Source organism: Eublepharis macularius, chromosome 5 (genome assembly GCF_028583425.1).
Source record: "Eublepharis macularius isolate TG4126 chromosome 5, MPM_Emac_v1.0, whole genome shotgun sequence".
Taxonomy (NCBI): Eukaryota; Metazoa; Chordata; class Lepidosauria; order Squamata; family Eublepharidae; genus Eublepharis; species Eublepharis macularius.
Window position 1 is genome coordinate 31,560,193 of NC_072794.1, and position 23,051 is coordinate 31,583,243.

General features: G+C 43.6%; 1 protein-coding gene across 1 annotated transcript in view; it reads left to right on the plus strand.

The window, feature by feature from the left end:
- LAMC1 (laminin subunit gamma 1) overlaps positions 1-23,051 on the plus strand; it is a 145,716-nt gene that overhangs the window by 66,010 nt on the left and 56,655 nt on the right. Inside the window, exon 3 of the mRNA XM_054980341.1 lies at positions 17,506-17,810. Coding sequence (XP_054836316.1) covers positions 17,506-17,810 — 305 coding nt within the window. The remainder of the gene's footprint in view (positions 1-17,505; positions 17,811-23,051) is intronic.

The following is a 23,051-nucleotide window of genomic DNA, read 5'->3' on the forward strand; positions in this document are numbered from 1 at the left end:
TTGTTGCATTTGTACATTACAACAGTGTTTCCAGTAACTTTTCTGGGAGTGAGTATGAACCTGAGCTGTCTCCCCGCAACTCCATTACCAGATATGGAGACCAGGTACAGTCTGTAACAGCCTTTCCAGTTACTATTCCTGCTCCTTTTGATGCTGTAAGCCAGAGGCTGGCCTGTGCCTGCTTCAGTGGTTCATGAAGACAATTGGAACGCAGTGTGTAACTAAATATTATAGCACTTCCAGTACGTAATCTGCAACAGCATAGCAAGATTGGAGCCCAGTAGCTTCTTAGAGACCTACAAGATTTCCAGGGTATAAGCTTTCCAGAGTCAAAGCTCCCTTCCTCATATACCATTGCAGTGCTTGCACATGATCTGCTACCCAGCAGGTGGGGCCCAGGGATATTGAACTCTCCCATGCACACCTTTGCCTTTTCTCCATCGCTATGTTTCTCCTGGCTGGGCCATGTTGCACAGTTCCAATGTGTATTATGTACAGAAAAGGAGCTTGGACTAAGCAGTGACTTTTTTGTGGGTCACAGTAGTGGAAATAATTCATCTCCTCTTCCCACTCACCTCTGCTTAAATTGCGTCCCTCCGTTTGTTCGGCCTAGCCAAACATACGGCTCATGCTACTGACCTGCATGCGATTCTTTTGTTTCAAAAGCCCTCTTTGTGCCAGGTTCGGTTCCATTCAGTCAGTGCCAAGGTTAAATTGAGTCTCTGGCACCTGTGTGTGCATCATCAGTGTGGCAACTGATCTCTGATAATGCTAAGATCACACAAGTAGGTGCCAAGAACCTGGGATAAATGTGATGTCAGCTGTTCAGAACCCTGCACCGTTTTGTGTATGTGTACACTTCTAGAGTTGTGAATGGAAAAAGAGTAAGTTTATGCATGGCCACGGCCTCGTGTTCAAATAAAGCTGTGTTACTGAGGCTGCATGCTGGGCTCTTTTTGCTTGCCTTTTTTTTAGTGACCAGTCAACTGTGTAAGGTTTGAAGGGAGAATGACAATAAATTCCAAGCTCTTTTAAAGACTTCTTAAGGGATGCATTTTTTAGCCTATGAAAAACACTTTCTGATGAGTTTATTGTAGCCTTCTGTTTGCTGTAAAGTTGTCATTGCAGTGGCTTTGGGGTCAAAACAATATTTTTGTCTTACTGTATCATGTGGTGACTTTTAGTGCCTCTGCTGTGCATTCCTTTGTGCACCATTATGCAAATTTCAAAAAAAAGCTGGTCTGTATTTTGAGCAAGGGAGATAAAATCATCTTTTCACTTGAAGGCAATCTTTACTTGCTGCTGCTGATGTTAGTTACAAACTTGAGTTCGATTTCGGAGTGTTAATTTTTTCTTCCTGAACAGAAGATTTCATAATGATTCTGTGGCTTTCATGTGGTCATTCAGTGGTTTGTATCCTACCACACTGCTGAACTAACTTTGAAGCCTTCCTTCAGCTTAACTCTTGCTTCCCCACAAACAGAGCTGCCATTCAAAGTTGTCCCCATTCATTCCCCTGCCTGGGGTAGTCACTGAAACAATGAACCTAGTGTAGTCTAGGTAAGTGGTGATGGGGCATACCTATCTGTGTGGCTGACTGTGGTAGAGGTGTTTTGGTGTGGATAGGCAGTACCTGCCTTGGGTTATGCTCTGTCATACATACCACATTTGTAGAACAAGAGGCCTCTGTTAACACTCCGTTAATAAGACAACGTTCTTCCCATCTCCACTTTTCTGTGTTCTCGGACAAAGCTTCATTACCCTAAAAGAGAATTAGCAGATGTATTAAGTTAGATACATGAGAGATTGAGAAGCATAGTGATAATCCACATCCCAAAGTTCAAAAGACTGGCGGGAGGAAGAGAAGGAGTGGGAGAATTTCAGCCCGTGCTTATCTCATAAAGGCAATCTTTTCACAATCTGGCACTTGGAGCAGAAGTGCCAGCTGGCAGGGATATTTTGTGATATAAATTATCCATCCGTTCTGAAGAGCAAGAGAACAAGAGGGCTCTTGTGCTCTGAGGACAAGGGAGGGGCCTTTCTCCCTTTGACTTTAAATGGCATCTACTGGCTTTCCCCCCTCTCTATATTAATAGAATCAAGGCTGTAGCATTTCCTTAATATCTCTGGTATTTATCCAAAAAGGATGAACTTGGTTGTAACCTCCCCTTTCCCAGCCATTTTAATCCAACATCTTTGGCTACCAATTAACTTAAAACACACATAACTCCTGGCAAAGCAGGTGCAATATTCAGGTTGGAGCTGGCATGTACTGCTGGCATAGGATTTTATAATAATAATAATAATAACAACATTCAATTTATATACCGCCCTTCAGGACAACTTAATGCCTACTCAGAGTGGTTTACAAAGTATGTTGTTGTTGTTGTTGTTATCATAATCATCATCCCCACAATAAACACCCTGTGAGGTGGGTGGGGCTGAGAGAGCTCCAGAGAGCTGTGACTAGCCCAAGGTCACCCAGCTGGCTTCAAGTGGAGGAGTGGGGAATCAAACCTGGCTCTCCAGATTAGAGTCCCGCACTCTTAACCACTACACCAAACTGACTTCTGAGCCAATAGATCTTTCATCAGTGCCTTATTCCGATATGCCTTTCATAAAATGCCAGGAATTTCTGCTTGTATTTGTACTGTGTGTGTGAGAGAGAGATTTAATTTGCATTTCCATTTATTTATTTGCTTCATTTATATCTCGCCTGTCTCCCCAGCAGGGACCCCAAGCATTCTCCTCTCCTCCAATTAATCCTCACAACACCCCTGTGAGGTAGATTAGTCTGAGAATGTGTGACTGGCCCAAGGTTGCCACCAGCAAGCTTCCATGGCAGAGTGGGGATTTGAAGAGGGGTCTTCCAGATCCTAGTCAGATTTTGTAACCTCTACACAACACTGGCTCTCAAGCATCCCTAGCATTTGGGAAGAGACTAGAACATTCCTGCACTGAATGTGTGGAGCCTTAAGGGTTCAATCGCTCAATTTACCCGTTTAAAAGACAAGAACTTTCACCTCAAATCCCAAGGTACTAGGGCTAGATAAAATTATTCTTCTGATGTAGTCCAAGACACCTTTTTATATGTACTCTAGAGTTGTGAAATAAAGTGCTCCCTCTCTCCATCTTCATTGACAAATTAGAGATCACAGGGCAATTTATGGGCCAAAATCCAACTGAGTGAATCCTCACTCTGCCAAGGAAGCTGAAATGAAGTAAATAAACTTCATGCCATTTGACAAAACTGTGGGAACTGAAAGGTAGCATATGAGTGATTCATGTCTCTGTATTCACAATCCAGTGGTGCCTGATGAGGAGGGCAGGGCTTTTTTTCTGGGAAAAGAGGCGGCGGAACTCAGTGGGTTGCCTTCAGAGAAAATGGTCACATGGCTGGTGGCCCCACCCCCTGATCTCCAGACAGAGGGGAGTTTAGATTGCCCAATCTAAACTCCCCTCAGTCTGGAGATCAGGGGGCGGGGCCACCGGCCATGTGACCATTTTCAAGAGGTTCCGGAACTCCGTTCCCCCACGTTCCCCCTGAAAAAAAGCCCTGGAGGAGAGTAAAGAAAGGTTCATGTTCTCCCAAACAGAGTGCATCTTTCTTCTCTGCCCTATTCCCGCCCCCCCCCCCCATGAGACTGGGCAAGATTGCACGGCTCTCTGCCATAGAGTGATCAAAGCAACCTTTAGAAGGGTTAGCATTACCAACATTGCTGAAGTGGGCCCCTCCAGGCTGTAGGGAATGAGAGGGTGTGTTGGGGAGGATGCTGATTCATTAGACAACAGATATTCTGATACTCATCCAAGAAAAAAAAATTAAGTTCTGTTTCTACCCACTCCCTTTTAGACCTTCTGTTCAAAATATTCTGGCTGCTAATCTGAGGACTTGCTGAGATTTTTAATCTTTGTAGTATAAATTCAGTCCATCATTAACTCAATCCTCGTACTTCTGGCAAATAGATAAAGGCAAGAAGAGAAGGAATTATCTCTCCTGCAGGATAACAGAATGGACCGTAATTTTAAAATCTTTCTGACACTTGGGCATGCTGAAATGGTTCAGTTTTTAAATAAATAAATATGTATTGTTAAATATATTGACTCTGGTCCAGTTTTCCCTGCCCAGCACTTTCCCCAGTTAAAGCTTGAGAACGGGAAGAGAACCCAAAAGATAAATAATTGGACTGAAAGGGTGTGGTATTTGAACCTTGAGCTGTGCGCTGTGAGGTTGTGGCAAGAAAGGAATGCAGTTTGCAACAGAGCTCTACTAGCATCCATAACATCTTTACAAAAAATTCCACCCATAGCGCTTGTGTGGAAAAAGAACGTCACATAACAATGTAATATTAACAATCACAACATTTACGTTGGTGCCTCCATAATCCCCACTACTACCATCTACCAGTATATCACAAATCCTCTGTTGATTGATTCATCAGTAGAACTGGATGGCTTGAACTGGAAACCCGGTGGGGGGGGGGGGATAGGGGACACAACTGGAAAAGAGTAGAGCACACACACCATATATTAGTTCTTCCCTGGATGCACCCTCTGCCCTAGCATTTGTGTTCACAGCAGGCGCGTATTTTGGGAAACAGGTTAAGGGATTGCATGCAATATGTACATATTACATGCAGCTCCAAATTAACAACCCTAATAACTTCCTTCTTCATTACTTTGGGAAGAGATGTTTTGAGTCAAAAGGGTGGGTGTGTATTCCTTGTGCTTGGCACCTCTGCTCCCAGTAGTGGTCTCCTCTGAGTAGCGTTTATTTATTAAATGTTTTTACAGGGTAAGGGGAGGTGGTTTTCAGGATTCATTTTCACATACACATGTGCATTGCAATACACGTATGCATGTATGTACGTATGTGCAATATATGCAATAGCTTTGAAAAAAGTGTGTGTAATATTTCAGTGGCTTGCAGTGTTGAATTATTCTGTTGCAAAATACAGTCATTCTCAGCTCCAGCATCTGTCTTCTCTGTGCCTCCTCCCTCGCCGTAACTATGCTAAAGGGTAAATGAACTCTTTGCTCATGCAAAAGACTTCTTAAAGTTGAAAACGGCTAAATATTTCTCAACATCTTGGCTAAAACAAATATTCTTCATTTTGTGGCTTTTTTTTGGCACTTACTTCATTTCGCCTCACCCATAAAATGACTGTGGTTATAGCTTCCTTGCCCCGCTAATCTGTTGTTGTGAAAATTCCCACAAATTGGTCCCATTTGGCTTTTAGTGCAATAACTGAAGTGAGGTTTGATCCCAGTTTTCCGGCCTTCATTTAAAAAAGGATAAGACACAACCTCCCTGGAGACCCATTCAATTCACCTGCAGCCTTCTTTCACCTGCTAGCTGAATTGTCAACAGCTGCACTTCACTAGAAGCGAGCACCAAAAATGGTCTTGAAGGAAGAAGTAAAGCAACTCATATATTTTGCCAAGATAGATGCAGAACTAATAGGGAACACCAGACAGCAGCTTCTTTATTGCAGGGCCAGCAGTCCAGAATGAGTGGGCACTGATGGGATACCACCACCACTAAAGGCAAACATTTTGGAAGTCAAGTATTCCCCTTGGCCTCTTAAGTTGGCAACCAAGAGACAAAAATAAAAATCGTCCTCATAGGAACAGATGTAAGTCAGGAACTGATCCGCACTCTGTAACTTCAGAATCCAGACAAGTGTTGAGGATTGAAATAGTTGGCCACTGTCACTCTGATGGATGCCCTGCTAGGGAGAAGGACAGGCATCTGACCTCCCGCATGCGGCTTAAACTCTTCTGCTTGCCCCACTAGGCTTTGCGCTTGAACTAAGGGACTAAGGTGGAATTTGGGGGGGGGGGATTTGATTCAGTTTGGGCTCCTTCTGTGCAAACTGGATCAAGCAGGGCATTGCCAAGAAATCCCATTAAGGGCCAACTTTCCCAGTGTAATGACTAGAAGAGTCTCTCTCTCTCTTTCTGAGTGACCTAAGGGCTAATCCTGTTTGGTTTCTGAAGAGAGCTTTATTCCACTAAGTCTAATTTAACCAGGAAGCATAGTTAGTTAGGAAGTATTCTGCAACATAGGCAGCTACAGCAAGACTGGCTAGGGAAAGAAACAAACATAAACCATTGTTAGCTAAACGAACACTTTCGGGATCGTCAGCTCTCTTCCTTGTTCAAAGTCTGCATCCTCTCTGAATGAGTATACCAAGGCTTATTCCTCTCTGAGATTAAAAGACTGGACAAAGACCAAAGACTAAGCAAAGCCACATGCGTCTGTGTTCTCCTATTTCTGGAATTATGGCAGAGGCTCCCTTCTTTAGACCATTAACAACTAAGATGCTCACGCCTCATTTCCTTCCACAAACCAATTCACCATTAATAATCCCAGTTATGAATCAAATGCTTGCTGACTTCACCTTCTACTTTGGTGATGGAATAAACTGGCCCTATGGCACCTAAGATGCGGAGATGCCCAGGTCTTTTATCAGACAAAGGTGACAGCTTAGTGGATGTTTGTCTGCTCTGGGCTTTCCCAATTTATCCATCATGCTAAGGGCCAAATTACATGAGACAGGCATCCCTTGTTTCACTTTGGGGACATGCTGCCTGGCAGAAAACTCGTTAAAATGGCAGCTCATTCCGAGGCTGAAACCAGGGATGCTCATGTCTTCTAGCTTGGCCGTGACTCTTGCCCCCCACCCTTTAGTGCAGCTGGTGATCTGATTACCCATTCCAGAAAATAAAATTTATATAAAGATTACGCCTAATGTTACCCTTCCCCCCTTTAATCTGATTTAGGTGAAGTGGTGGAAGTTCTGAGCCATTGCCTCTAGGCAGTGAAGGACTGGATAAGGGCCAACAAACTGAAGTGTAGTCCTGATAAAAAGTGTCGTTTGTCAGCAATGTGACTAATCAGAGATTGAGGAGTCACTCTCTCCTATACTAGGTTGTACATCCCCCGCCGCCCCCAAGCTTTGCTTCTTGGGAGTTCTGTTAATTTCCGGGCTACAGATGCAGGCACAGAGGAGATTATGTTCTTAGCTGCTTACTGGTAATAGCCTTCCTTGTAAATATACTTTGATTTTGTTTCTCATTTTCTTGGTGGTGGGTTTGTGTTGTTTCATTATTTTTATATTTATAATTTTATGATGTTTGTAATCTGGATTTGATTATGCCTTGACAACCTTTTGGTTGAAAGGATGGGATGTAAGTAAGTGATTTGCAGCTCTCAGAAGCTGACCTGCTGCCAGGAAACACAGCAAATAAATAGCCAGCCATTGGGCAGGAAGAGTTGTGATACACTGTGTACAATCATGTGTTTGTAACAAGGGCTGTTCATTTTCTGTGCTAAGAAAATACAGATTTTTAATAAATGCTGGTGGGTTTCCACCGTGCACAAACACAGTACAGGGCTAGTGAAGAAAGCCCAGCTAGTTGCTGAACAAGGTCCTGGAAAGCAGGGGATAGATTTACTGAACTATTCACCTAGTCGCCTGCGGTAGGCTATGTATTAGTTAAATGGTTCGTTTAATGTCACAGAACAATATTTCTGGTACAAGCTGCTGTTCCCAATTTGTTTTGCTTCTTCCCAGTTAGTTTTTGGAAGATACAGGGTAGGAATAGAAAGCTTATTTATTTAATCTTGCTAATAATTGCTGAATAGCTAACTTCAAAGCCTTCTAGAAACATTAATTCATTCCGCTTTCTTCCAAGGTCCTGTGGTGCATATGGGAGAAGAAAAACAGAGCTTCAAATGATTTTCTCAGCAGTCAGCACCATAGCAAACTTTGGGGAGTGTGCAACTTCTGTGATTAATGTGTCAAACTATTACATTTCAGTATAATGTTAAATTATGCTGCAAGCCCTTGCATTGGGATACTGCACTCACAAGTTGGAGTTTATCTGTTTGCCTTGTACCATTGGAGAATAATAGCTTTGCCAGATGAATGTTTAGGGGATAGCTTGGTTCTATAAGCATTAATTTTAATGGTTTTTGTAGAACAGATGTTTGAACTCCCTTGCTGTCCTCCTGGCTGCCAAGATCCTTTTGCTAAGGTGGTGTTTGCTGCATCCTTTTAATAACAACAAAGGAGAAGTCATCCAAGGTTACAGCAAAATGTCACTGATTATTAGTCCATCTTTCTCTCCTAGCCCCATCAAAACACCCCCCACAAAGGATTTATACATTTTTCTCACAGACCAGTAAGTTAACCAGGTGCTGCTAGATTTTTGTTCTTTGCTGTAAATCAGTGGTTTTCAAGTTGTATCCTGAGAAGCCAGGGTTTCTTCACTGAGAAGATCAGAAATAATAATAATAACAATTAACATTCGATTTATATACTTCCCTTTGGGACAACTTAATGCCACACTCAGAGCGGTTTACAAAGTGTGTTATTATCGTCTCACAACAATCACCCTGTGAGGTAAGTGAGACTGAGAGAGCTCTGGGAGAGCTGTGACTCACCCAAAGTCTCCCAGCTGGCGTTTCTGCTTCCTTCTCTCTGCCCCACAAACCCATCTATGTATTATCTACCCTCTGTCTTCAGTTATATTTATTATTTACTGACTTCGTTTCTATCATGCCTTTCTCCCCAGTGGGGACCCAAAGCAGCTTGCATTGTTCTCCGTGCCTCCATTTTATTTTCCTGCAAGGTAGCTTAGGCTGAGTGTGTGTGCCTAGCCCAAAGCCACCCATTCATGATAAGAGTAGGGATTTGAAGCTAGATCTCCAAGTTCCTAGTCTGATATCCTTGCAGTGGCTTTTATGCGATGGTTGCTGTCAAATCATTGTAAGTTGCCACTGGGCCTCGGTGAGTCATGCAAGTTGTGTGGTGGTGAGTCACCCTCCAGGGCAAGGCGAGGGGAGTAGGGGTAGACTGGAGGTCAAAGGAGCCTTAAAAAGGGCTCTCCCCCCTCCCCCCATCCTTCTACGTTTTATTGACAGAAACAAGAATTGAAGTATGATGTGATGTTGTAGTTGCCTAGACTCCCATCACGGCCACTGAGGCCTATTTCTTAAAGGTTACAAGCACTTCTTCTATTATTTTGGGTGGGTTTTAAACCCCAGTGTATCTTATTCTCTCCTCTCCTTTTCCCCTTTTTACTTTAGATTTCATATTTTTCTACAAACCTGGGGCTTACAAACCTGTCTTTTCTGTTCCTGGCTCCAGTCTGCAGATTTAAGTATCTATCAGTGCAGCAGTGTTGAGAATTAGATATATTGATGTTCATAGTAAATAGGCATAACTGTCTCCTGTCTACTAGTGCATTTTTTTAATGTATGTCGATGGCTTCTAAGACAGAAGATTCTTCCTTGCAGCCACTAGTACATCTTCTTCCCAAGTCATAAACCAATGAAAGATACTGTTCACAGCCTAAGAAAACCAGTAAACCTTTTGTTGCCTGGCTGCAGGGTCTGTTGGTTATGGTCAGATTGTGTATGCGCAGTCTTGCCCACTGGGGTGAAACAATAACAGTTGGTGTGCAGCTGTATACCTCATCCTGGGAACTTTTCTCACAGCCAACAAGCCCTGAGAGAAAGGTGATTTGGATCATTTTTTTACAGGCCCTTTCCACAGCTGTAGTTCTCATTAAGCTTTTCTAGCGCCCAAGTCTCTCCACTGATGTGTAAGGTCTCTTTTGTCATTCTTACTGGTGTCACCAGGACACAATGTCAAGGAAGCTCGTAATGCAACTGATTTTGCCTAGTAGCAAAGAAACCATTTGTCTTGAGTGTTAGGGAAGGCCACTGTCAAAACGTTTCCTGCCTTTAAATCCAGGCCTGGGAATGGCAGCCGGTTCCACCTCGGCCTGCCATCACTGTAAAACTTGAAAACAATAAGCTCTGTCCCCTGTTGCTACACTGTAGTGGAAAACTGTCTAGTGAATCCTTACTAAAAATTCCTCAAAGCGTTTTTCAACAGAAGTGCCACTGTTCTTGAACAGTGAGGCTTGGGCTACTTCTTTTCATTTGTAGTTCCAAAAAGCTTCTCCGCAAAACAAATCCTGCGGCTGTTAAAATTGTGCTGCCATGTGAAGAGTCATGAGAGCAGAATTGAGCGCCAACTCCTGGTTGGAGAGGAGACTGGGGGTGGGGGGAGACACCCTTAACACAATGCTGATGCCACCCCCAGCCTGCCTTATTTTCCCTCTGCCTCCCCCCCCCACACAATAAAGTGCTGCTGCCACTTGCTTGACTGGCCACGCTTCTGATGGTAGCAGCTGCTAAGACTCTCTGCAGCTGTTTTGCTTGCCCTCTTCTCCCTCTGATTGCTAGCTGCTTTTTCAGGCAGAAGAGGTGAGTGAGCAAACCATTCCTACCCCTCTCTGTTGTCCAGTAGGAGGTGAAGTCACTGCTGCTGGTCAACAGTGCATTACCAAGAAAAGGTTAGGTGAATGAGCAGCAATGGTTGTACAAGGTGCCACTGCAATCTTGTTAGTCGCTTCCCAACCATGAATGAGGGAGTGGCAGTGATACTTAGGAGTTGCTGCTCTTTTGTCAACAGCAGCCCGCACACGGGCTTTCTCTGTGGTAGCCCCTACCCTGTGAAACAGCCTGCCTGAGGAGGTCAGGAGAGCGCCCACTCTCCTGGCTTTCTGCAAACAATGCAAAATGGAATTATTCAAAAAGGCTTTTTACTCAGATAGGAGGGAAGTATTGTAGGGACGGGGTCTTAGATACCATAAACTTCACCACTATGTTGCCTTGCATATTATTTGTTGCTTTGAGTATGTGCTTCTATATACTACCTGTGCTTCATGTTATGTAATGTCAGTCCTAGAATTGATTATGTTCTCTTTCAGCAATTCTTCAACTTGTATTGGATCCTTGCTAATACTCTGTCTTTGTAAAATCCTATGACATTGTTTATGGAAATGTCCTTGATACTGCTTGTGCTAATCTCACACTATGTAATCCGCCTTGAGTCTCAGTGAAAAAGGTGGACTATAAATGACATAAATAAAATAAAATAATTATGTGAGCCAAGAGTGTACTCTAGGACACTCTCTACTCCTTTGGAACTGTGTAGTAGACAAACTGCCTTCAGTAAAATCTGTATGCTGAGGTTTTGTGAGGAGAGAGGCCGAACAGGTCTAAATCAATGCAAGCTTATGGCACATCCCCTAAAACAAGCTTGAAAATAGCCATTCATCTGGATCTCCTATCGTGAGCAATTATAGCTTCCTGAGGACTGTGCAAGGAAGCACTTGTGAGTGGCAGGGAGCTGGCACACAATATCAGCAAAGTTTGCTATAACTCTTAAGCGTGTGCCTAGATGTGGGCTGAATTGCACCTCAACTTCTGTTTTTTTCTCATGTTTTGACTATAGCTCAGTTAATGAGTAATAAACTTCTGAGGAGGAGTAACTTTTGTGGGGATATGTGCGAGGATGTAAACCTAGAATAGGCCTTAACAGAGGGTTAGACAACTTCACTCTCAACACACAGGCGAAGCAACAATACCAGGCTATTTTGCTTGGCACAGAGTTGGTTCTCCATACAATGTATGAGGCAAGCTGCTGGCGCTACTGCTGGGGGTCAGGTTGTTTCCACTATGTCTGGTACAACCCTCGTCTCTCCACCTACCCCTCTTTTGTTGTTTGGCACAACAAGTCCTTCGCGGGTAGGAGCTTTTTGGGAGGGCGGTATTTGGGCCACAAAGGTTATCTACTTTTGCCCCAGAGTCCCCTGCAATCTGCAGTCACAATTTAATATAAGATGGGCGCCCTGGAGAGAAGAAGTCTGACAATTGCCAGACGTGAGGGACATATTCAGTGTACCATTGAAAAGGAAATTCCTATTAGTGGTTTATTTGACATTTATTGGGTGTGTTTGTGGATATGCCAGTATCTAGAAGGAATCTGGAAGGGAGGCTCCTCTGCTAATTCCTACAAACTGGCTTGAAAATATTTGTAGACTGAGAGGGTTCCTTTTAAATTTTACGCAGGCAGAGGGAAGGTTCAGACTTAAATTTTATGAAAGCTTGTAAATCCTGAATATCCTTTGTCATGTCGACAGGGATAATGTGAGATACTAAGGGAGCTGCCTTGCTTTCTGGCTTCTTCCTTCTTCCCAGGGCTATAAGTTAAACAGAAAACAGTTCCTTGATTCAAACTATAATGGAGTGAAATAAGTAACTAACAAATGGTTCCAGCTGAAACAATGAGTGTCTCAGTGGCCACAGTTCTCTGGGTCAGCTCCAATACCTTCTCCTCGCTATGTCAACTGTAAGGAACGTGAAAGTTTGAACATTACCTTCTCTTGTAAAGTACGTCCGCCACAGTTCTTCTGAATTGGGTTCTTCTCGCATCTACATCCCTGGATGATGTCGGCTGCAGACATTGAGTTCCCCCAGAAAACGCCCACTACAAGATTCCATTTTTATCAAGATAGGAACACATAAACTGAATGTCTACAGCTTTGTAGTACTTCGTAGTACTCCCAGTGGCCTCATATTGCTGGATAGGAAGCTGGTTGGGCAGATCAATGACTTGTCAAAGTCAACTAGTAGAACTTTTGGCCAGGGTTCACTTAGAACTGGGGACTTTGCAGCTGACAGATAGGTATGTTGTATGTATCAGTGGAGACCTTATATGATTAGGCCAAATACTCATTCATGCATAATTCTCAGTGCCATTTCTCCAGACCTTAACACCAACATCAAATACAAGTGCACCACCTGATTTTTGTGCTTTTAAGTTACATTACAATCTTAATATCAAACTGTACTCTTCCTCTCTATAAAGCTAGAAATTTGAAAAATTAAAAACTGTATAATGCTCAAGAAGCTAGGGATTTAAGAATAGCTTTTAAGAATTGCTTTTAAATGTCATGATTTATTTATTTATTTATGTCATTTATAGCAGTCTGCCTTTCTCACTGAGACTCAAGGTGGATTACATAGTGTGACAGGGAGGTTGAAACCCAGGAACATGTTTTCCTGAGATGCCCTTTCTATAAGGAAGCACGTATGAGATTTATTATTCCCTTTCTGGATGGTATCTCAGAACATTCGGATAAGAAAAAATTAGAGAAACTGCTGTCAAACTCAGATTTTACTGCATTACACCAGATAGCGAAATTTTGTGCTCTGGTCGTTAAAGCCCATTAGAGTGTAGGCCTCCATTTCGGTTGCTTGCTTAGAACTATGCTGACTTCCTGGTTTTTACAAATTTTGATAGATATTAGGAAATTATGTTTTTAAATTGTATATACTTATATGCTTCATGTTTCAAATGGTTGTAAAATGTGCACTTAAATTTTATGTTTAACGTACTGGCTAAGTGCTGTAATAATAAATAAAGAGACATAGTGTGACATTAGTACAGTTAATTTCAAGGACTTCAATAAACAGTGCCATAGGGTATAGAAATGCAAACTTGCAAAGATATAACAACAGCAAAAATCCACTACTGAGTTGAAGAAATGCTGAAACAGAGCAGAAGCAATTCTAAGACTGACATGAAACAACATATAATTTCCCAGTGGGACCATATTTAAAGCAACAGATAGTACATAGTAGTGAAGTCTATGGTCCCTATCTCTTTAGTAGAGATGGGCATGAAATGGGAAAAAAATGAAACGAGCGTTTCATGTTTCATTGCATTCCACGAATCACAAACCTTCATGAAATTGTCCCATTTTGCGAAACGATTCGTTAAGTTTTGTGATTCGTCAGTACTCAGGGCACTTCAGTGGCCCCCTTCATACCCAGAGATGCCAAACTCGCAGAGAGACTTTAGCAGGCTCTCCTCCACTCACCCTCACCCAACAAGCCAGCTGCTATTGGAAACGCCAATCTTAGCCCACATAACCTTTTTTTTTTTTTTTTTTTATCTAACATACAACTACTACATACATACATACCCTACAAAACAGTAACTACAAAAGACTACAATAACACAAGGGATAGGAAAGAGGAAAGAAAAAAGAGAGAGGGAGGGAGGGGTGGAAAAAAGGGGAAGGTACCCTACAAACACTAAACACTAAACACTACATTTCTGTTTTCCCTTCATACTGCCATTATTCAAAAGTTAAAGCTTTATATTATATTGATGGAGTGGTTGACCTTACTAAATGCAAATTACAATTTAATTTCAAGTTAAATTTTTCTTCCCCTCCTGGGTCCCGGACGGAGTTCTCTCTGCGCAACTGCAGCCGCATTGCTCGTTTCCTCCCCCTCCCCCTCAGACTTCTCCTTTTCGTCTTGCTTGGTGCACTGGAATTCTGGGTTCCTGTCCTCAAAATCCCTTAGTTGATCTTCTGATAATATCTTAAAGGCTTGATCTTTGTGGGTGAACCAGATTCCTTCCGGAAATAACCATTTGTACTTTATTCCACGTTCTCTCAGAAGAGCTGCGAACTTTTTATACTTAAAACGTCTTTTCCGGACTAGAAATGGGACGTCTTTCAATATCTTAATTTTGTTGCCCAAGAAGTCCAAATCCGCATTGTATGAATTGTATAGGATAGTGTCCCGGATCCTCTTAGATGAAAAATCGATGATGATCTCGCGCGGCAACTGACGCTTCATTGCATACTTTGAAGTAGCCCGACGGGCTTCCAAAATGGCGCTTTTAACTTCTTCTTTAGTTGCCCTCGCGGGTGTCGCCAATAGTTCCGAGACAAGACCCCGTAAGTCCTCGTTTTCCTCCTCTTTCACATTCTGGAGGCGCAAAATTGTCTGTGTTCGTTCCACTTGTAGCCCGATCAACTGATTCTCCACCAGTTTAAGCTCTTTATTCGTAGCCTTCACGAGTGACGCACTTTCCCGAGCAGACTTCTCTGCCCCCCCCGCTGCTTCCTTGATGGTTTTCACTTCGCTCTCAATTAAGCCGACCCTTTGATCTGTTTCATTCAGCTTGTCAACAAAGGGTTTTATAGCTTCACCAACCGCCCTCCGTACAATTTCCTCCAACGATTCTCCCTTTAAGGCAGCCGAAACTGACTTGCCAAGGGCAGGACTTTGTTTCTTTGTTGCCATTTTGGGGGGGGGGGGGCGCCAACCAAATTTTGAGACTCAGCAAAGGGGAAGAGTGAGCCCTCTTGGCTTCAGATCTCACCTCTCCTTCACGTACGCTTGTAATAACAGAAGGAATTCGCTTACTTGTAGGCTCTCGCCTAATTCTGCTCTTTGCCGTTTCTCATGGCCCGGCAGCACTCGAGGCGCCGCGCACGTCCGCCGGCCTCCGTAGGGACAAACGGGCAATTAACCCCCCGCATTGATTCCAGGGGGCTCTTCCCGCAGCGTCCCGGACCCAGCCTCCCTCACTGGGAGTTTTGGGGGCTAATCTTCGCAGATCAGCCGCCCGGACAGGGTGCTCGGCCGCTTCCTCTCGAGCCAGCGAAGAGGAGCGTCCGACATGGCGGAGAAAACGAAACCGAAATCTTAGCCCACATAACCTTGACAGGCAGCTCTCCCTGCCAACTGGAGAGCTCCCATTCTGCTCTATACAGCAAGGAGCAGGGGGGTTAATCCCCTAGGCCAGGGGTGGGCAAATTGCAGCCCGCGGGCCACATGCGGCCCGCTACAGAGTTTTTTGTGGCCCGCCAAGACAGTAGAAAAGTGTGATAGGGTACATCTGTCTAGCCAGTCCATCTCTCCTGGGCATGAAAAATGCAGGAAGAATAAATCCTTTTTTGTCATCTTGTAGTCACATCTGTCCATGTGTTTCTCTGCCTCAGGCCCCTGACAGAAATGTGCAAGCAGTGCTATGCCTGTCTAGCAGACAGTGGCCACACTTTCTCATTATGTTCAGTGAGGATTACTGCCTAGTAGGATTGCAGTTTTGTCTCCAAGACTCTATCCTTCCTGCATGAATGCAGGAAAGATGCTAAGAAACAGCAAGCGTACAGGGTGAATTCATACATATATGTTCATCTTGTGATGGCTGTTTGTGAGAATCAAAGCAATAGCCCTCTTTTTAGGTTCTTGTATAAGTTCACAGGTTAGGATAGGCAGCAGGCATTAGTGATCCGTCGAGCCATCTAATAACAACAAGGGTAGGGTTTTGGGGGGGGGGGTGAGGAAGATCTTGCTCCCAGCAAGCCAAATGCTACTGAGGGTCGCACTACAAGTGACGAATGACACTTGCCTGGCAAGTGAACAGACTCGCGTGTATTCCTCCCTGTTCACTTGCCATTCACTTGCACTCTCGAGGAGTTCTCACCTTCACTGAGCCCCACGACACATCTCTTTTAAGACCACCTCCTTACAGTACTGCCCTCCTATCTGACTAAAAAGGCCCTCTTGAATAATTCAGTTTTGTAGCATTTGTGGAGAGTCAGGAGAGAGGGGGCTTTCCTGACCCCTTCAGGTAGGCCATTCCATAGGGTGGAGGCCACCACAGAGAACACATATGTACAGGCAGCTGTTGATTTTGCCCGTGTGCACTTCCCTTTGAGGTTCACCTGGTGCCTATACCACTAACCAGGCCCAAATTTTCTTTTTAAAGTTTATTTTTACAGTCTATTTTTAGCCTGAGATCCGTTTTATGAGAATAGTTTTAGGATGCTAAATGTTTTCCCCTCACTATTTTTTATGCCCTGGTTAGTGTCCTGGTGGTTTGTTTTAATAGTTTATTTTAAAGGTTTTATGATTTTATCCTGCTTGACTTTAAGCCTTTTTGATTAGGTTCTGTGGAGCTGCAGCATATAATTGTTCTAAATACATAACAAATAGCAAGAGTAACAAATAACAAAGTACTGCGAGTCTGTGCTAGATTAGAGTTCTCACTCACACAGTAAGCTTGGGGACCTGACCTGGGTGCCAGCACTGCATTCCTAAGGAGGAATATGTCGTAGTAACTATAAAGCAAAATTATGCTCTTGCTGATTCTCCCTTACTATGAGTGGGTGTGGGTGGGTGTCCCATTTCATTTGCATTCTGTATACATGGCTGAAAATTGTCACATGAAAATCAGTGAGTTCTAGAACTAGAGATACTTGAGTTCAAATCCTCAGTCATCTCATGAAGTTCATTGGGTGACCTTGGCCCAGTCTATATTTTGGTTAACATAAGAGGATTCTTGTCAGCGTATACCTAACTCTGAACTCAGAGTGAAAAACAGGACACAAATGTAATACTTTGGTAAACTAATGCTTTGGCAAACTAAGAAAAAGGTAAAGTAAGCCATGCTCCTCATATATATGATAACTGTTAAATATCTACATGGTGAGCTAGGTATGCACTTACGGTTGATAAAGGTTACTAGCCTGCAACTATACCACTTGCCTATTCCATCTCTTTTGACGGAGGTGTGTGTGGTGGGGAAGACATCATTTTGCATGGAGTTTATGAAACCTTCTCTACTACTCATTTGGAGAGGTTCTCCTTGCTCTTGGCAAGTAAAAATCTACAAGTCTTCGATATGATGATGTGGTTCATTGTACTGGCTTGCCAGAATGTAGAACTTTCAAACGAATATTTCTTTTAAAAAGAGAGATAAATGGTATTCTTTCTGTTACACTTAGCTGCTTGGATTTAATCTCCTCAACTCTGGTGGTTTTCTTTTATAGGAAAGGCCTTTGATATTACATACGTACGTCTGAAATTCCACACCAGCCGGCCAGAGAGTTTCGCCATCTCCAAGCGAACCCGGGAAGATGGTCCGTGGGAGCCCTACCAGTACTACAGTGGATCCTGTGAGAACACTTACCGCAAACCCAATCGAGGCTTCATCAGGACTGGGGAGGATGAACAGCAAGCACTTTGCACAGATGAGTTCAGCGACATCTCTCCTCTCACAGGAGGCAATGTGGCTTTTTCAACTCTGGAGGGGAGGCCCAGTGCTTACAACTTCGATAACAGTCCTGTCTTACAGGTAATGAGTTAGAATTTGACAGGAGATTGTAATAGGTAGACATCATTTTTTATTATCCATGGCTCCATTCAGATATTCAGGGCCTTTTTGGTCCTGACTCCCACCTGGTGGAATGCTCTGTCTGCTGAAATCAGGGCCCGGCAGGACCTACTATCTTTTTGCCAGGCCTGCAAGACAGAGTTGTTCTGCCAGGCATATGGCTGAGGCTGGGCCTCTGCTTGCCTGGAAAAAGGGGTGTATAAATCTTAACCCTCCCTGTGAAGGCTGTCCACCATCCTGTTTTAAATGTGTTGTTTTTAATGCACATGAATTTTTAATTGTATTTTTAATATGTTGTTATCCGCCCTGAGCCCGCTTGCGGGGAGGGCGGAATACAAATCTTAAATAAATAAATAAATATTGCAAACCTCTTTTTGTGAGGGACGCTAATGTGGCATGTACTGTCCTTTTCCCCCTTGTGCACAAAGCACAATTGTGCTCTGTGATTTTGTTGTGACATTCAAATAAAGTTCATGTGTTGGTCACAAATGAGTGTTCTAAACTATACTTAATTCTGGCTTAGAATCCCGGGGAAGGAAGTAGAATTTATCTTGGCACCTGTGCTTGGACATCCAACAAACTGGAGTTAGATTGAAGGCTTCTGAAACCAGGAAGTCTTCGATTTCGCTGTGTTCACTGGAGGGAACAAGCAAGTGCGCAAGTTTGGCAATAAGCCACGTTTCCATTTGAGACATCGGAATGCAACCTAAGTTTCCCTTCAGTGTAACTGCAACCAGGAACTATAATGTGACCCTCACTAAGGTTCCTAGCCTGCCCAGGCTTTCCTTGTTTAACAAGGTTCTTCATAGCTTAGTTATTTCCGGCCTTTTGTATCAGCCAGTCGTATGCTGCCTTAGCACCTGAGGCAGCACTGGGTATCAGAATGGAGGTGAATCCGCATAATGGGGCACAATCCAACAGCCACTCCTTCCACACGATCCATGTTGAAAGGAACTGGAGCCGAGAAATAAGCAGCAATGGCTCTTTGGAGAGGAAGTATGGGAAGTATAGATATTAAAGCATGAATTGAAAAAGAGCTAGGAATTTGTTGCTTTGGCTGGTCCTTTCGTTCTCCTGCTGTCCTTCAGGGGAGGAAATGAATGCTGATTTTTATCTAAATAAGTTTACATTGCTTTACACTTCAGATGTGGAAACCAGACTTCTTCCTTTTAAGGAAATTAAAGCTGTAGGGTTGTGTTGCTGTTGTCCCCCCCCCCCCCCCGGCATCCATCTGTTTCCTTGTCAAGTTCTCAGCATGGATTTAAACCATTTTTACTTGATGAAATGGGTAGGAAAAATAGTGGGTGCTGTAAACACCAAGGCAATGACTAAATGACTGCACTGTGTGTGTCTCCTCTACTGCATATGTGAGTGGAGTTTGCAACAGCTGGAGAAGAAAGATTTAACATTGGCTCTTAGTTTTGAGAGACAAGGAGCATTTGGGAGCGGGCATCCATTTTGCAGCAGTGATTCTTGATTCCCTTGGTCTGTAGCAAATGGAAATTGAGGAGAAATTGGGAATTAAAAGGAAGCATCCTTACACCTGTGTTGAGACTGTGGTGTTATGTGCACACCTGCTTTTCTGATTGGGAAAGCATCGTGCAGTGTAAAGAGTATTACTTGTGGTTTGCTTTGCTTTTTTGCTACTTCCTGCCTTGTTCAAATCATGTTTGAAATAGCTTGGGCAGAGGTTGTTTCAAAAATCTCTTGCTTAGTTTTTTACAGGTACAAGTTGAAGAATTGTGTTCCAGACAGTACATACAATGATTATATAGCAAACACATAGAAGGTTGGATCTGGCACAAGGATTGGGGGGATGTTCCCTGCCTCCCCAGCTCTTTTCAACATTACCAGGGTGGAGGGGCTTGCATGTTCTACGATGCACTTGGGTTGGGCGGCTGTAGTGGGGAGGGAAAAGGAGGTGAAATTGCTCCTTTCTTTACCATGAGCTGAGTTCCATTCATGCAAGAGACGGAAAGGGAGAGCTCATTCCCTTCCACCTCTCTACTGCAGCCGCTTGCCTGAGTGGCTCTTAGTACATGTAAGTCCCTCCACACCAGGAATAAAGTTTCCCAGGGTTAGAAGGGGCTGAAGGGGCAACAAAGACCCCAGATCATCATCACCTTCTGCTGGTGGTTTGCAGGATCCAAGTCAAAATGTGCAGTGCGTGGCTACGGTGAATTTGCTCTGTGTATGTGTTTGCTTTTATGCTGTGTTTTTGTTGCTGCTCGGGGGGGAAAACAGAAGTGTATAGAGGTAGTTAAATTTGCAAATTAGTTAACACAAAGTTTGGATCGATAAGATCAATGAGTGTGGCTAATGGAAGGTAGGATGTGCTATTGAGAGAGCTGTATGTAAATACTATTCTTCGGAGCTGTTTCGTTTTGCACTCGTTCTGCTTGTTCTTTTCTTTTTGTTGCCTCTGCTGCGTACATGTGTGGGACCCTCTCTGTATGCTTCTGTATCAGCAGGTTATTTGGCTACAGACTGATGGTTTAAAATCACTTTGTGCTTTTTTTGCAAGTGAACAGCTGTCTGCTAGATTCCCAACTAAAGCTGGCATTTTTAAACCAGTCTCTCTCTCATATAGACTTTGAGACACTCTGGTTGTTTTTATTACTCTGTTGAATTTGTAACTTTATGGCTTACAAAGCACCGAGCAGTAACAACATGGGCAGATTGGAGAAAGAATGCACAGTTGATTTAGGATTTTAAAAAACGTATTCAAATAGGCTTCTACTCTGGAGTTTATAGTAATGAAAATGGGAAGACTTGGTTGATGAGGCGTGGTTACGAGGTAAAGATAGCTGTCATAAGACAACTCTGAGTGACTTTTTATCATTAGAAGTTCACAACTCACATAGTTTAATTAGTTAAAAAACAAAGTAGGGTTGAAGTGGAGGCGGTCCTAGTTAAGAAAAAGAGAAAAATATCTCCATTGGGAGAGGAGCTGAATATTTTATTTACTACTTGGAAGGGCAGAAATCGTACTCTCCCCCCCCCCTCTCTCTCTCTCACAAACACACACACACACAGAGGGAGAGAGAGGGATATCATGCAGAGACCAGGTGGGCAGCTTCCTCTTAGGAACCTCAAAGTATTTAATTTTATTTCTCCAGATAGATTTGTACTGTCCAAGTCAGGGGAGAAATATTGATCTAATAAGAGCTGCTTCTTCCCTACTCCTTTAGCAATCGTAAATGCGGTACCTACCATGTTGAGTTGAACAGTGAGAGCCATCGCCACAATTAGTTCAGGGATGGATCTTCTAGTTCCCCTCTTCAAACAATCAAGTGCTTTGCAAACTTGGAATAGCTGAGGCACGCTTTGCTCATTCACTCAGGGAAAGGCTTCCTTTCAGATCATGGAGGGGAATGAAATACTGACCTTCGGAGGTGCCTATTGCCATATTTCTACATGAATCACTAATCTGAGCAGCAGAAAAGAGCAAGAGTCCGGTAACACCTATAAGTTTAGGGTTGCCAGTCCCCTGCTGGGGGCGGGAAATTCCCCGCTCCCACCGTCCACGTACACACACACACACACACACACACCTGCTTACCTGGCTGGCAGGGGAGGCATAGGCCTCCCGGGGACGTGCTCCTGATTGGCATGGCGTGCTCCTGCGGGCCCAAATTGGCCCAGATTGGGCCTGAATTGGCCTGAACGGGTCACTATGGAGCATGGGAGCACTCCCGCATGCCACAATGGCCTGTTCCAGGTCAATCCGGGCCAATTCAGGGCCAAATTGGACCGAATCGAGTCACTGCAGAGCATGCGAGCACTCTCACACTCCATAGCGGCCTGTTCCAGGCCAATTTGGGCCTGAATTGACCTGGATTGGGCCACTGTGGCATGCAGGAACACTCCACAGTGGCCTGTTCCAGGCCAATTTGGGCCCGAATTGCCCCGGATCAGGCCCGTGTGGAATGCAGGAGCACTCTTGCGCTTTGCAGCAGCCTGATACAGCTCAATCCGACCCCTTGCAGAGTGCAGGTGCGCTCCCAGGGTGGCCGTGCCTCACCCGATGACATCACTTCCCAGAAGTGACATCATTACGTGGGCCTGGGAGCACGTGCATTAAAAAATCACATAAGGTAGGTGCCAGGTCTCCCGCCTCCCACTGGGAAGACAGGAAGGCCTGGCAACTCTGTATAAGACTAAAAAAACCTGTCGTAGGGAATGAGCTTTTGTGAGTCACAGCTCACTTCCCCTACCACAAATGTTGTTAGTCTTATAGGTGCTACTGGACTCTTACTCTTTTCTACTTCTACAAACAGACTAACACGGCTACCCATCTTAATCTGAGCAGGTCTCCTGAAGGAAGGTCATTGGAGGTAGATACAGCCAAGTACAGTAAAGCAGGCAGCTTCTTCTCGGGAAACTCAAATTATTTATTTAATTTGTTCTGGCATATCAGTCATGTCCTGGCACAGCATTTTGGAATTACAAAGGTAAGCACTGTACAGCCTGTTTCCCAGGTCTTCAGGCATTTTATACTTTTGACTTTTGAGCAAGGTGAGACCTTATATTTGGACAATTTTTTTTAAAAAAGGAATTTAATGTATGTACGCTAGCCCAGCGCAAATAATCATTTATTATACTGTGCTTCAGATATGCAGTCAGGTTTCTGCTTTGTTAAAGAGAGTAGTGTAATTGGATCTCTTTGATCCAAATAACACCACCAATATTGTATAATCATCACCTTTCTCACAAATTAGGGTGGCTGCTCAAGGAATTCATGTTATATTGCTTTTATGATAGATAATTTCAAGACGGTGGCCCTTTCAGGTCAGCTAACGCAGTTTACCTGGTCATTATTAGTCACACACCACTCTGTACCTTGCATGCCTTAAATACAAAAACTATGGATATGAACTTACACAATAATAAACAAGTGCTTGAAATAGGATACCCCTCTATCAACACAGTTATAAAACACAGGTTTTATAACTACCTTAATGCAAACTTCATTACGCAGGTGTGATGGGGCTCCAAGTACGTGTTCTTTAATATTGAAAAATCATAGCAAAAAATAAATGCATTCAGAAAGGGCATCCTATGACCATATTTGTCTTTCATGTCTATCCCTCCTTCCCTGCCCATAATCCCTCCAGTTTCCTCCTCCTGCTGCCTTTTACGTCTTAACACTGCTCACACTTTCCCTCTAAATACCCTTACCCATGGCTTTTTTTCAAGGGG